The sequence below is a fragment of the Motacilla alba genome, chromosome 15 (genome assembly GCF_015832195.1).
Source record: "Motacilla alba alba isolate MOTALB_02 chromosome 15, Motacilla_alba_V1.0_pri, whole genome shotgun sequence".
In the NCBI taxonomy this organism is placed as follows: Eukaryota; Metazoa; Chordata; class Aves; order Passeriformes; family Motacillidae; genus Motacilla; species Motacilla alba.
The window spans coordinates 10,953,251-10,966,903 of NC_052030.1; the positions used below are offsets into that span (position 1 = coordinate 10,953,251).

A 13,653-nucleotide genomic window follows, 5' to 3' on the forward strand; every position below is an offset into this window, starting at 1 on the left:
ACTGCACACCCTGGTACGTGTGCCTCCTATCTCCTGGTTCTTTTGCACATCCCCCCACTGAGATCACAGACCGCAGGAACAATCCCGAGTTTGCACCAAACCAAACCTGAGAGGGGAAATGAGGTTCCTGCAGTACAGCTGTTGCTGAAAGCTTTCTGTATAAGGCAAACTGTACATGACCAGCTGGTGCAAAACTTTTGGAGCAAGCCATCATTATTGTTTTACATGCAGGTCTTTACCCTTGAAAAATATTTTTTTCTTTTTTTTTTCCTAATTTGTTTTGATTTAATTAAGATTTTTGAGTACTTATGAGCCTAAAATGTGAAATTAAATTAATTGGAAGTTTGTGCACATCCTTGACTATAGAAAAACCTTGAAGAATTGTGCAGCCTTTTCTCCACTTTTCACTAAAAGAACCACCCCTCACCTCACTCAGTACAAAACTGAAACACCAACGTTCAGGAAGTGACCCACTCACCATCAGCTCCACAGTGGAAATCTCTCTGGCTTTTTTAATCTGAGTTTCTCAGGTTGCAAAACTCATGTTAGTCACCCTTGCAGAACGAGGTTCCAGTTTGCTTTCAACAGACAACAATTTAGATCTCATAAAGTGAGAGTTGAAGGAGTAAAACAAAAAACCTTACAGGGTGTGCAAAAGAGCAAAACCCAGCCCAACTGGTGTGAGAACTGTTGAAATTATGCAAATTGCAGTTTATTGTTCATGCCCACAGGACAGTGACACAGCAAAGGTAATTTTGCTAGCTCGAGCCACAGAAGTGATGAATCCATCTCAAGCCTGTGGTGCGTTATCTGTCCCCTGGTGAGCACGGCGCTGTTTGCCACTCACACTGCCAGAGGACGTGTCCAGTTTGGGCTTTGTGCTGGCTTTCACTGTTGGGAAACACATGGCCCAAGGCAGCTCACTGCTGCAGCTGCCTGAGGAGCTACAGAAGTTACAGCACCCAAAAAAAGGTAAGTGTAAATTTAAGCAGCACAAGGACTTTAGCAGGGTAGCAGTCAGTGTTTGTCCCTTGCCATCCCCTTGACCCAGCATTTCTCTTCTCTTCATTATTGGTAGAAGTGCAGCATCTAAAGAAAGCATTTAATATTTGAGCTGAGCCTGTCCTTCCCTTTTCAGAACTGTACCTCAAAAACCAACCCAAGGGCCACGTGCTTGTTACTAAAAAGGGGCAGAGGCAGTTGCATATTGAATGGTTTATTTTAGGTTCTTTCAGGCCTGGACAAATGACCTGGTCTCCCTGGAAAAGGGCTAGCAGACTTCCCTGTCATTTAAAAACTGCTTTTGCTCACATGATTTTGTTTTCAAAGGAGGAATTCCTCTTCTTTAAATAGCTTTTTAGAAGTGTACATAGCAGCAGTATGGTACAAAGATGAGTATTTTCTTTTCACAGTACACACAGGTTAGTATTGCCACTGAGAATATGCCTTAAACAAATGCCTTGAAAACCAGCATTCGCTCTGTATTACTGATCCACCCAGAGTGTTCATAAACCTCAATAAATTCAATACCCAGAATTTAAATAATAAAACTGGAAAGTGTCAGGTATCATTCCAGAATTGGAATTACAGTAGATCCCACATTTTCCCCAACGCTGGCGCTTCGCCAGGCAGGTGCATGCTGCTCTATATACAGAACAAAAACCCCAGAAGCAAATACATTTTCTATTAAATATACATAAATAGCAGGAGTGTGACTGGAGAGCCATGCTTGCATTAATACTGAGTCTGTGCTGGCAGAGTCCTTTACCAAACACGGGGACAGGCGAGTCCTTCCGAGCCCATCCACCTGGCTGGGGTTGAGCGGGATCTGTCCCAAACCCAGCCCTGCTGGGGACACAGGGATGGATGCACACTGGGAACAGGGGGAGTCACAGCTTCTTCACCTTGTCTTTGTTCTTCTGCAGTTTAGTGTGCACCACCTTGAGAGTAGTGAGGAAGTTCCCGAGGAAGAGCAGCAGGAATGTGAAAGCCAACACAAAAACCTGAAAGGGGAGAGGAAGCAGCATTTATTACCTTGTAATATTACAACATGGATTATATTCAGCACTGCTGGGCTCTACCAGACACAGAACAGGCTCTGTGCTGCATTATCCTGAGATATTTAAATGGAGTCAGATGCCAAAATATCTTTCAGGATGTGGTCAAGCACCCCCTCTGCCCTGCTCTGTCATTCTGAGCAGAGCCAACACGCACCTGCCATTCTTTGCATTCCTTGTGCCTTGACAATCTGAAAAGCGTGATTGCATTGTATAGCTGCCAGAACTGCAAAGGGGAAAAGCAAAAGGCAATTTAATTATGAGCAAAAAGAATTAAGCCTTGGAAATGTTTGTCATGGCTGTGTGTGATCCAAAGCACCTTTGGGTGGTGCAGCAGCAGACACTGTGCCGCAGAGGGAGGAGGGGATCACCCAACTTACATGCCCAAAGAACAAGAAGGGAAGGAGAAACGTCAGCCCCCGCCACATCCAGGACTGGAATCCTTCTGGAAAAGGTTGACAGAAGAGGCAGAGTGTGAGCACAGAAGAGCCAGGACTGGACCTGCAGCTCCTCCTCACCCAGATCACCCCATAAGGGCTATTTGTATCAAGTAAAAATATTTGTTTGAAATTGCAGTAGTTGAAGGATGATAAAGTTAGGGATGACCAAAACCTCCATCTTACTCTCCTCAAACGCTGACAAAGATCAGATTCCTCTGCTCCTGACCTACAGGACCTGAGGAGGGGGATAAAAGTCTCACTGCCCTTCCTGCCTTGGGACACGGGCAGCCAGGCAGGGGACAGCTCTGCAATGGGGGGGGCACACAGCCCTCTCCCTCCCTATCACTGCACCCGAAACCTGTGCAAAGAAAGCATAGTAGGAGATCTCACCTACTGTAAGGTCCAAGTGGTTTCTCTCCCCCAAAGCCCGGAGCCTATAGAGGCAGCCCCTTTGGTAATAATACTGTAAGAACTGAACACAGCCTGGAGAATGAGAGAGGAAACATCACTCCATTGGTTATTCAGAAATATGGTAAGTATCAAACTACTTTAATAATGTTTAATCCAACAGCATTTAATTATCACTTATATTTGTAGATTGCATATTTGTACATTATCTTTATATTCCTACAGTTTAATATTCCACTATTTACCAAATGAAAGTGTTTTCTTCTAAGCACATATGACACAAAATGACTTTACCCCCTGAATTAGCAAGGTAAGATATACTCACTCTGAAATATTGAAAACGCTAAAAATTGACTGCGAAACATCTGATACATGAGTCCATCCGGCCTGGAAGCAGAACACGGGGAGGTCCATTAATCTGCTAAAAGCCTCCAATGCATCCAACCCTTCCCCTTCACCACCAGGCCTGATGCCATTAGCAAACGAACCAGCAGCTGGTGCCCAGCCCATCCCACCCACGGGGAGCCCAGAGAGGTGCTACAGCCACACAGGAAGCGCTCTCATTGATTAGGTTTCCCCTCTCTAACAAGGATTAATGCTGTCCCCTCTCATCCTTTATCACAGTTTTCTCCAGGCAGCAAAGCCATTCAGCATCATCTGCATCGAGAATCCGAGCACTGCAGCAGGGGTGGTTGTGCTGCTTATCCTGAGGCAGTTCAGGAGAGATGGAGGACAAGGAGTGCCTGCCCCAGCCACTGTCAGCCCCTTACAGATTCAGGGCAGAAGCTTCTGTTGTTTTAAAACAATTTTTAATAATTAACTCATCAGTTCCTGCCCTAGTTGAGACAGGTTGCTCAGGGAGTGCATTGTGGGCTGTCTGACCACCAGCCACTGCAAGGGGGTAACTTGAATTTTTGGCTTTAAACTCTCTAATCAAGGCTCACTAAGGGCACCAAACATCCATTTTGTGGTGTCCTTCCTCTACAGCAAAGTGCTGCTTGTTTCCTTAAGTACAGAGACACAAACTGGGAGACCTGCAGAGATTTTGCTATCAATAGCCCACCTACAGCCACGGGGTTTGCATTTCTTTTTTTTAACCAGCAATGTAAATACAAACTTCCAGTGTTGTATTTATCATTGAAAACATCTCTAACATCAAAGAAATATTAAGGCTGACACGCTGCCGTATGTCCTGTGGCCACAGCATCGTGGTCACACTGGATTTAAATGCTCAGATGATATAAACACCATGAAACAGGCTTGAAACACCTTGAGCAGGCAAGAGCAGACTCACCACGTTAACATCACTCCAGACAGGAACGTGGAAACGTAGTGATGAGACACCCACCAGCCCTTGATCCTGAGCAGAAAAAAACATGGCAGTTAGACAAGAAACATGGATTTCAGCACTGAAGTCCAGCCTTACAGGTAAAAAATGATCCAAAAAATTGGAACAAAGTGGATGTCCCAACTCAAGCACAAGGGATGCTGTGGCATTTCCAACCAAAGATGTGTGACCTCTAAGACAAGGCAGCACACGCACCCCAGACCATATCTACAACTAACCTACAGCTACCAAAACCAGCCAACACCTTGGACCAATGACTTAGGGACTCTTAGGAACTGCAGCTACTCTCTCCCCAAACCTCAGGTGCCCTTGGAAGTGACCAGGAAGGAGAGAGACAAGAGATTCTGCAGAGAGGCCATCAGCATCTTGGATTTGCTGGGCTTCAGTGCCAAGCTGAATCCTTTTTTGTTGCCTGGTTTTCTTTAAGCACATTTCATGCTTTCATGGGTTTTGCAGGGGGCACTGTACCTTGAGCCATTGCTAATGAGAATGCTTTCCCGTATCGTCAGCGTGCAGTAATACCACACCAACAGAAAGTTAAACACTTCATCTGTCACCCTGTTAAACACAAAAAACACAGAGTAAAAAAACCTTCTTGTTGATTATAAAGATGCATTTTAAAAACCACTATTTTTTCTTCCTCCTCCTGGATAAATGAAAACCTGCCCAAGTGAGGCTATGGACACAAAGTCCCATCCTGAACATCTGTAACCCACATGCAGCACTGCACACACGGGCAGCACTGCCAGGCCCCAGGCCCTTTTCCCCTGGGATCCAACACTGCAGATCCTGAGCTGATAAGCAGGTATGCAGGGATGACATTAAGTGCTGCTCAAGGAGAGAAAGCACCACAGAAGCAGCAGATGATCCAATTTAGAGAGGCCTTTCCAGGCTAATTCAATGAGGAGATTCCACAAGATCGATATAAATCCAATCAACGGAAAGAATGGAAGAGCATTAATGCTCTGGAGCAAAAAAAGCAAAATACTAAAACTTTATTTTGCCATTTGCAAACTCCAGAAGCCAAGGGGACTTGGGGCAGCCTCTTTCCTGCTACAATCCTGCTTTCACTCAGACACACAGAGACTGTAGTGGAAGTGCGTGGCTCCAACACCTTCCTGGTTTTTAAGCAAAACTGAATACTGGAATATTGGTGCTCAGACACTTTACCACAACCTAGAGGTAATGTTTCAGGCCTAATTATTTCACACAAATACTCTTTTGTTGCTTTTGTTACCCCAGAGCTGCAGCACAGTGTTGGTCCCTGCCTGGGACAACCTACAAGCACAGCCAACAGTTCATTCCCAATGACAGCATGATGCCAAAACAACAACATCAATTTTTAGCATCATCAGGAAACGTGATGTTGGACTTTCCTTTTAAAAAGGAAAAAACAATTAGCTAAAATACAGCTCCTGCCAGAGCTGAAGAAGAGCAGGTGTCCTGCTGCCCAATTGCTCAAAGCCTAAACACCACCTGAGCTGTCTCACTGTCCTTAACAGTGCCTAAGATAATTCAAACCCAGCACAATTTTATGCAAAATACTTGATAAGAAATAAAAATGCAGCTTACCTGTAGTGGAGAAAACACCTGCAGGCGACAGCTCCCAGTAACAAGATTATTGTCAGATAAAGTTTGAACTTCTCATACTCGTCCTTGTAGGCAAACCTGGAAGGAAACAGGTGCCATTTGTGGACACAAACAGATGTTTGACTGAAATGTGGCTTCACCTTTTCCAAACCACATACAAAGGCAAATACCAAGCCCAGAGGTTTTGCTGAAACCCTTAGAAAAGCAGTGCACAGTGAAAGGCAGTGTTCTGCCTGCAGGGAGGGTCTCTCTCAGCTGCAACACAATGCCCTAAGTCCATCAGAGCTGGTTTCTGGGTTGGCACAACAAGACTTTAAAAATACATCTATATCTCCATTTTCTGGAGCACTGTATGCTTAGAAGTCACAGTACCATTTTTCAGCACAAAAAAACTCCAAACACTTTTACAATTAAGGCCACAGGCTGTGCTGGGCTTAAAAGCAAGCAATAAATGGAATTAATTGGAGCTACATAAGATGTCAGCTTATGTCACCCACCCAATCACCCACCCTCAACATTTCACTTATCAGGTCTAAGAGAAACCCATTCCCTCTCTGGGCTTCAGTCCACACCCACAGCTGGCCCCAGAGAAACCCAAACTCACACACGTGGGGAGGCTCACTCACTTTGCCTGGTTGCTCAGGAGAGTGACATTCACGTTTCCCAGCACCAGATTTAAGTACAGGCTGCAAGACAAAAGCCAAGAGCAGACCCAAGTAAGTTGTTTTATTTGAACACCACAGGACGATCCAGAGCAAGGTGATGAGACAGTGGCTCTGCCAAAACCACATTTGCTGGAGGTTTTTAATTAAGACAAACTGGAGGGAAAGACCACAGAAGAGGCTTTACACATGGAAATATTGGTCAGCATTTCCAGGAAGTTACTGAAAAGCCTTATTTTCCTGGTCCCTTTTTTGCACTACAGTCTAAGGGCAATATATGTAGTGTGCACTGGCCAAACCCAAACACAGGTAGGATTTGGAAGAAAAGTTTCTGTTAGAAACTTCTGAGGGGCTGCAGCACCACACAACCCTTCACAACTGACTAAACTCTGTCCTAGCAACCCCGCTTGAAGCAAAAGTTAAAGATGGGTAAAAATATTATTTAAAAAAGAGAAAAGTCTTGTTCTGATTCAGCCCTCAAAAAAATTAGCCCAGGAAAACACCAGTGTGGAACAGTGAACTGCACAATCCCTTGCCAGTGTAGGTTACTGTCATTTTAACAGAAAACCTGCACTGCCCACACACATTTACATCCACTCACAGCTAATGAATTCTGTGTACAACTGACACAGCAGCTCAGCAAGAGATTTATGACTAATCCAATTTTACATGTCTTTCTTCAAGCTTTTCCTTCAGGAACAAAGAGCATTGCTGTGAACATTTAAAAATCCAAAATTCCTGGAGCACACAAGCCTCCCTGGTGGAGCACGTACCCGTTCCTCTTGGGCAGGTAGGCTTCCATGTCAAAGAAGGCATTCTGCCTCTCCTTGATCTGGCTGCTGATCTCCTGAATGAGAGCAAACTCCTCAGGACTCGCTCTGGGCTTGCACCTGCAAGAACACAGAAACAAGATATTCCTGTTCATGTTTTCACCTTCTTTTTATTTGAAGGAAAATAATATTGTCATAAAATCCAGGCTGTTAAAAAGCTGTCTCTGGAAGCTGATGTGCTTTGCTCCTGTATTTCTGAGGAACCATTTGGCTTATCACGACTTTATTTCACTGCCAGGTTTATGCTGCTGTAGGTTACTTCAACCACCTGGTTTATAAGTCAGCTTCTCTTTCCATCAGCTCAGTGACAGGATCGTGTGGGAATATTGTGTTTTTCTGAAGGAACTCCCTCCACCCTGGGAACTCTGTGCACGGTTTCAGGCACTGCCCTTGCAGAGACTGCAGCTCTTCAGGTATGAAGTATTTCAGGATGTAACAGGACGCAGAGCTGATGATTTACTGACAAACTGTGGTTTTAGTAATTAATGTTAACCAGAGAGCAGTGAGCAGCAGAGCCAGCAGCCTGTGGTGTACTCAGGCCTGCACACACGGAATTCAGCCCCGGGCTCTGGGATCAGCCAAGCAGCCAGAGACAGTTCCCACCTGTAAATCCACCCAGGAGCAAGTTACACCTTCAGGTTCAAGGACTGCTGTTGCTCTTCCAGTGCAGTTTACAGAGCAAAGCTTTGCTCACCTGGCACAGCCAAAAGCTGCACAGCCCTGCAATGCACAGCACGCACTGCAAGGCAGAAACCCACAGCAGCTCCCTTAAATGTCTTGATTTACAGGACTCCCTCTCTCCTCCAGTAATGAACACTCTACTTGGCTGTCATATGGAACAACTTTAGCACTGCAACACAGATTGTCTAGTAAAAGTACTAAAAATCCAGCATTTCAGCCCTTGGGAAGGAGAACTATCCCATCCCTGCCTCCTGCACCCTCCAGGTCTCCTGTTACCGTTGCAGGCTGTGCTTCAGATCCCTCAGTGTCTTCTTCTGCCGGTGTATGGAGCTGCTGCAGGCTGTCTGCAAGCTGGTGACTTCTTCCAGTTTCTGCCTGTAAACCTTGTGTGTTTCCTGCAGGAGAAGAGGAGAGATGCTTGGTAGGAAGAGCCCTGCTAGGTTATTCATGGCATTTGGTCCTCACCTCCAAGGGAAACCAGGAAAATCCTGGTTTTATGGGATGCAACAGGCACCCCTTTAACAAGCAAGGAGGGGAAGAAGGCCAAACCAGCACAGATATAATAGGGCTTAAACGGACACTGATGAAATTCCTGCAAGAGGAAAAGCATCCTCTACACTCATCTCATTTCCTCTTTAAAGAGCTTTCCCACTCAGGAGCTTCTCACTCCCATCCCACCCTGCAATGAAGCCCCTAATCCTTGAATCTCCTAATCCTCCATTTGATCTTGATCCGTGCCCATCAAATGGTGGCTAAATCACAGAGCAGGCACTCCAATTTCACAGCCAGATTAAATCTTGGAGAAAATGAGGCCCTAACAGAGTGGGGGAGGGAAGGGAAAGACACAGCACCAGGCATAAATCCATGGCTGAGGGTTTAGGCACCTCCTGGCCATCACTGCCATCCCAGCCCCACGGATATTCAAGCAACCTACTGCCCCATATTCTGGTTTAAAGAGCTGAACTGATATCCTTGCCTGTGCCCTCAGATGCTCCCTGGGAGGAGCTGCTTTATCACAGCTCACTGGTCCCCTGAAGCCCCCAATTAGTGGTCAGCCATAACAAGGACACGCTCACCAACTGCAAACCCATTGAGAGGAGCCTCTGCTCTCGCCCCTGCCTGTGCTCGGGGATACCCAGGCTCTGCTTTTCCACCCTTTGCAAGGATTTCACCCCGTCCCCATGAGGGAGGTCTCAGGAAGGGCTGTCCAAGCACGAAGCAATGACTTCTGAGCCAATTTTAAGACCTATAATAAGTTGGAAAACAGAGTTTGCAGAGTTAGTGCCAAGAGCCAGAGTTGGTTACATGGCTGCATCACCTACCAGCACGCCAAGAACCACAGGAAATTCCCACTGCTCTTCCCAGAGCATAAACATGGTGGTGAAACCACAGACCAAATCTTTGCTCTCCTCCTTGCTAGGACCCACCTGGTAGCTGTTCTTTATTTACAAGAACAATCCAAAACAAGCTCCAGCATCTGATTTAAAGACCTTAATAACCAAACTAACCCCGTACAGGCACTGCAGCTCTCACTATTTCAGGCTCACTTTGGTTTTGCTGAGCACACCTCTACAGCACTAATGCTGACACCTCGACCACCAGCAGCTGCCACCACACCGAAAAGTGTTTCTCCTTTCCTTTTCCAGGAGGGGAAACTGAGGCAGGGACAATCACTGACATTTACTGTGGTTTAGGTCAGACTATGGCAGGGAGTTTGTCGACAGGGTGCACACAGCAAACAAGTGACCAACAAAACCACGCCAGCTGCTCTCCCCCAGCACCAAACTCTTGTTTCTGCTAACAGGAGTACAACCCCAACTGAGTTTTAATTAAGAAACAAGCTAAATGTGGAGATCGCACTTTTTTTAAGCCTCCAGAGTGAGAACAGCCTGTCGTACTTTAAAACTGGCTTAAAGATTTTAAGCACGTGTATAGGTGCAGCACGGATGACAAGCAGAGGAGGAAGGGAAGGTTTCTGGAAGTAAAAGCATCTTGTAGAACAGCTCTCGACCCCCACTCCGAGGCCCTTCTGTCCCTCAATGCACTTTTGCAAGATGGAAAAACATCACTTGGACCCGTCGTATCCCACCAGGGGAAATCAGACTCCGCCAGGAGATGCTGGCGGGACAGGCGCTGCCCGCACTGCTCTTTGCAGCGCGCCACGGGTGCACAACCGCACCGCGTCCTCTTTTCCCATCTCTTCTCCAGCAACCGAGGCACCACATCCTGGTGCATCCTCAGAGGAACCCGGGGCACGGCCACGGCTCGGTCTGGGCCGTCCCATGCCCTCGCACACGGGGATAGCGGGGCACGGGCTGTCTGCGGGCGGTGCAGGGATGCACATCCCCGCTCCGTGCGGGCACCCCGCGGCCGCAGCCAAGGCACCGAGCACGCTTGGCCGCCCCGGGCGGGGCTGGGGGAGCCCGCCCGCACCTCCGGCTGCTCCCGCCGAGCCGCCCCGGGGATGCGACCGCCGGTGGGGACCCCCCGTTCCGCTCCTGCCGGGCGGGGCGAGCCGGGACCGGCCCGGCGGCACGATGCGAAGCGGAGCCGGCAAGGGCAGCGCGGAGGAAACCGCGTCCGCGCAGGCGGGGGAGGCACCGCGATGCCCCGCAGGGCCCCGCCGCCCCCCGCTCACCTGGAGCTGCCGGAACTCCTCCTCCAGCTCCCGCCACTCGCCGAGGCAGCGCTCCAGCTGGTCCCGCATGGCGCGGGGCCGCGCCAGCTCCCCGGGCCGCCGGCGCGCGCCCGCCGCCCGCACCCCCGGGCCCGCGCGCCGCGTGCGCCGCTGACGTCATCGCGCGCGGTCATGGGCGCGGCCCCGCCCCCCCTCCCGCCCGCCTCAGGGGAGGGACCCGTCAGGTGAGGGAGCGCTCCGGTCTGCGCTCGCCGCGGGCCGGGGAGCCCCTAAGAGTCCCCTCAGGTCAAGGATCTCCTCAGGTGCGGGATCCTCTCCCGTGATGGTCCCCCTCAGGCCCGGGTTCCCATCCCCTGATGGTTCCACTCAGGCCCGGGATCCCCCCCGTGGTTGTCCCCCTCAGGTGCAGGATCCCTTCCCGTCATGGTCCCCTCAGGCCCGGGATCCCTTCCCGTGATGGTCCCCTCAGGCGCGGCCCCCGTCAGGCCTGTGTTCTCCTCAGGCCAAATCTTACTTCAGATGGGGGTGGCCCTCGGCTGCTGTCACCCGCCCTGCCCCGGTCACCTCCTGGAGGCCCTGCACCTCTCCTGAGCTCCCTTGTGTTGTGGCAGCATCTGAAGTGCTCCGTGGTGTGACATGGAAGCATCTGCCTGCCCTTTCGGGGTGGTTCATCACACATGGAGCTGAGAGTGGAGATAAAACCCTCCACTGCACAGGGCCAGCCCCCTCTGAGAGACCTGGTGGCTGAATCTGAGGCAGCTCAGCCCTGCAGCTGCCTGGACCTTGGTCACAGGTCCTTGGTATCACAGAAGATGACAAAAGGATTCCTGATGTCTTTATTTTTACGATAATTACCCATTCAGCAGCTGGACTGGCCAGTTGTGAGCTGGGCCTGATGTTCTGGGGCAGGGTGGGAAGAGTTGTAAATGTTGACATCACATCCTGTGAGTTTCTTGTGAAGGGGTAGAAATTGGCAAAGAGGAAGAAAAAGGGAAGGGGAAGGAAGCAATTAAAAAAAAAAAAGGTACAAGGAAGAGGAGAGGGTAGGACTGAAGCCAAAGTGAAAACACAAATGCTGTGCTGCCTTTTCATGAGGAGTCTATGTGGGATCCCATTTCCTTGAATTTGACATAAACAACCAAAAACGTTGGGTGTGGAGACACTCCTCAGCGTTCTGGCTGTCCCTGGTCCTCCTCTATGTCCACTGTTTGACTTTTTGCATGTTTTTTTCATATGTTTGTGGGTGGACCCCTGAAATGCCATTGATGATCTGCATTCAATTTCCAGAGAAACCCTCTCAGAACTTGCAGTGGTTTGGGATTTCTGCTGGTTTAAGAACCACCAGCCCCAGGGATTTTGCATTGTCCCTGCTGCTTCTCCATGACTGTCCAGAGATCAAACACGTGTTGTGGCAGGTCTTAGTGATCCTCAAGTAGAAAGATAAACTAATCGACATAATAGAAATGTCACAGGAATTGTTATGCCTGTATTAAATTTTTCCTGGACTCTAGCGTTTGTCCACAATCCTGTGTAACAGGAGTGTATGTTACAGGAGGCCTGGATTTTGGATCCCAGACTCCGGAAGAAGGAGGATCACATCTCAGATCGGAGCGTTAACTCTGCGCTGGATCTGTGCCAAAACTTTCCAGTTCACCACAAGGTTGGAATACTCCCTGCCAGCAAAGTTCTTTCTCCTTCCCACGTGAAAACATTCCCTCCACCTTTGCAGTTCCCTGTCAGCTCAGTTCATCAGAGCCGCCCCTCAGATGTAGCTGCATCTCACCCCCTGCTGTTGAGGTGGGGGTGCTGACATCCTCCTGCAGATCTGGAATCCAGAATGTAAAAACACCTCAACATTTGCAGGATTGCTTGTGTCAGTTCAGGAAAAGGTGCTTTTAGAACACGTCATAAATTGTCAATAGCCCTTAAAGGTATTTCTTTCACTGCTGGTCTCTAAGCCTCAAAAGAGCAAAAGGAAACTCTTATCAGACATGAATATTTGTCCTGGGCTGGAATTCTGCAGGCTGATGACATTTAGTTAGGGCTGTGGTGTGAGTTTCACGTACAAAGGCAGGAAATGTTGTGCATTTCCCACTCAGAGCCCTGCTGTGCCAGCCACAGAGCTCTCCCAGAGCACCAAGGGATTCATCCCAAACTTTCCTACCTCTCCCCTACACCTCTTGCCAAGAAACAATTCTTACACATGTTGTGGCTGTGCATAATGATTACCCCAAAAGATTTCTTTCAGCTTTTTAACTACACCATGCTAATTAATTCATTCAAGATATTTGCTTTTTCTTTTTTTTCAAACAGAAACCACAAAAACATTTAGTTAAGCACAAACATTGTGAGTGTAGCAGGGCTGGCCTTGCAGCTGGTTCTGCATTATTTAACCTTGCATCATTACAAAATACTTCAGAATTACCTGAAAGCTCTCCCCACCTCCTGGGAGGCTGTAGCTGTTGGGATAATCTCGTTATTTCAGTCACATCTTTGTGAATAAAACCAAAGCAAGCTGAGATAGCAGCGATCCCCTCAGCCCTGCATGGGGAGCAGGGCTCTGTGCAGCTGGTGCTCGGGGCTCCCACACCTTGCCTGTCTTTCACTTGTGGTGGCACATGAGGATTGGTGCTTTTCCTCTGAATTTCAATATTTTATAATCATTTTTCAAGGTATTTTGCAAGTTTGAATGGCTGTCTTCTGCTGCCAGAGATCACCTAAGGCCATTGCACAGCAAATTTGCAAACATCAAATCTCTGGTTTGCCTTTACCTTAATTAATCCCCAACTGACTAACCTGTCACTGCCAGAAAACGTGTCTAAGAAACTGAGTTCATAAATCAAGTTAAGGATCACAGCAAAATTGTGGCTATTTGTTCTCTGGGTGTTAGATTTTGTTTGAGCACACATAGTTATATATATGTACAATCACATGTGAGCTCCTTTCCTTCACCCTCCAGTCTATTCCTGAATGCAAATTCCATTCATTCTTTCCTCTTA

At 48.2% G+C, this 13,653-nt stretch overlaps 1 protein-coding gene across 1 annotated transcript; it reads right to left on the reverse strand.

Moving 5' to 3' along the window:
• Positions 1–1,200: 1,200 nt before the first annotated feature.
• TMEM120B (transmembrane protein 120B) lies at positions 1,201–10,801 on the reverse strand. Its single transcript, XM_038151942.1, has 12 exons — positions 10,655–10,801; positions 8,293–8,411; positions 7,279–7,395; positions 6,470–6,529; positions 5,826–5,921; positions 4,722–4,811; positions 4,200–4,265; positions 3,231–3,292; positions 2,888–2,980; positions 2,438–2,502; positions 2,215–2,283; positions 1,201–2,003 (listed from the first exon to the last, which is right to left on the reverse strand). Exons 1-12 carry the CDS (start codon positions 10,721–10,723, stop codon positions 1,890–1,892), a joined length of 1,020 nt encoding a protein of 339 aa, XP_038007870.1. The 5' UTR covers positions 10,724–10,801; the 3' UTR covers positions 1,201–1,889.
• Between the last annotated feature and the right edge of the window lie 2,852 nt (positions 10,802–13,653).

Bases quoted from the DNA above. Each gene is read 5' to 3' on its own strand.
- TMEM120B (XM_038151942.1), bottom strand. From the start codon at position 10,723: ATGCGGGACCAGCTGGAGCGCTGCCTCGGCGAGTGGCGGGAGCTGGAG. The intron at 2,503-2,887 runs GTGAGATCTCCT...AACCTTTTCCAG, and splicing joins CCACTTGGACCTTACAGTAG to AAGGATTCCAGTCCTGGATG. The intron at 2,284-2,437 runs GTAAGTTGGGTG...TCCCCTTTGCAG, and splicing joins CCTTCTTGTTCTTTGGGCAT to TTCTGGCAGCTATACAATGC.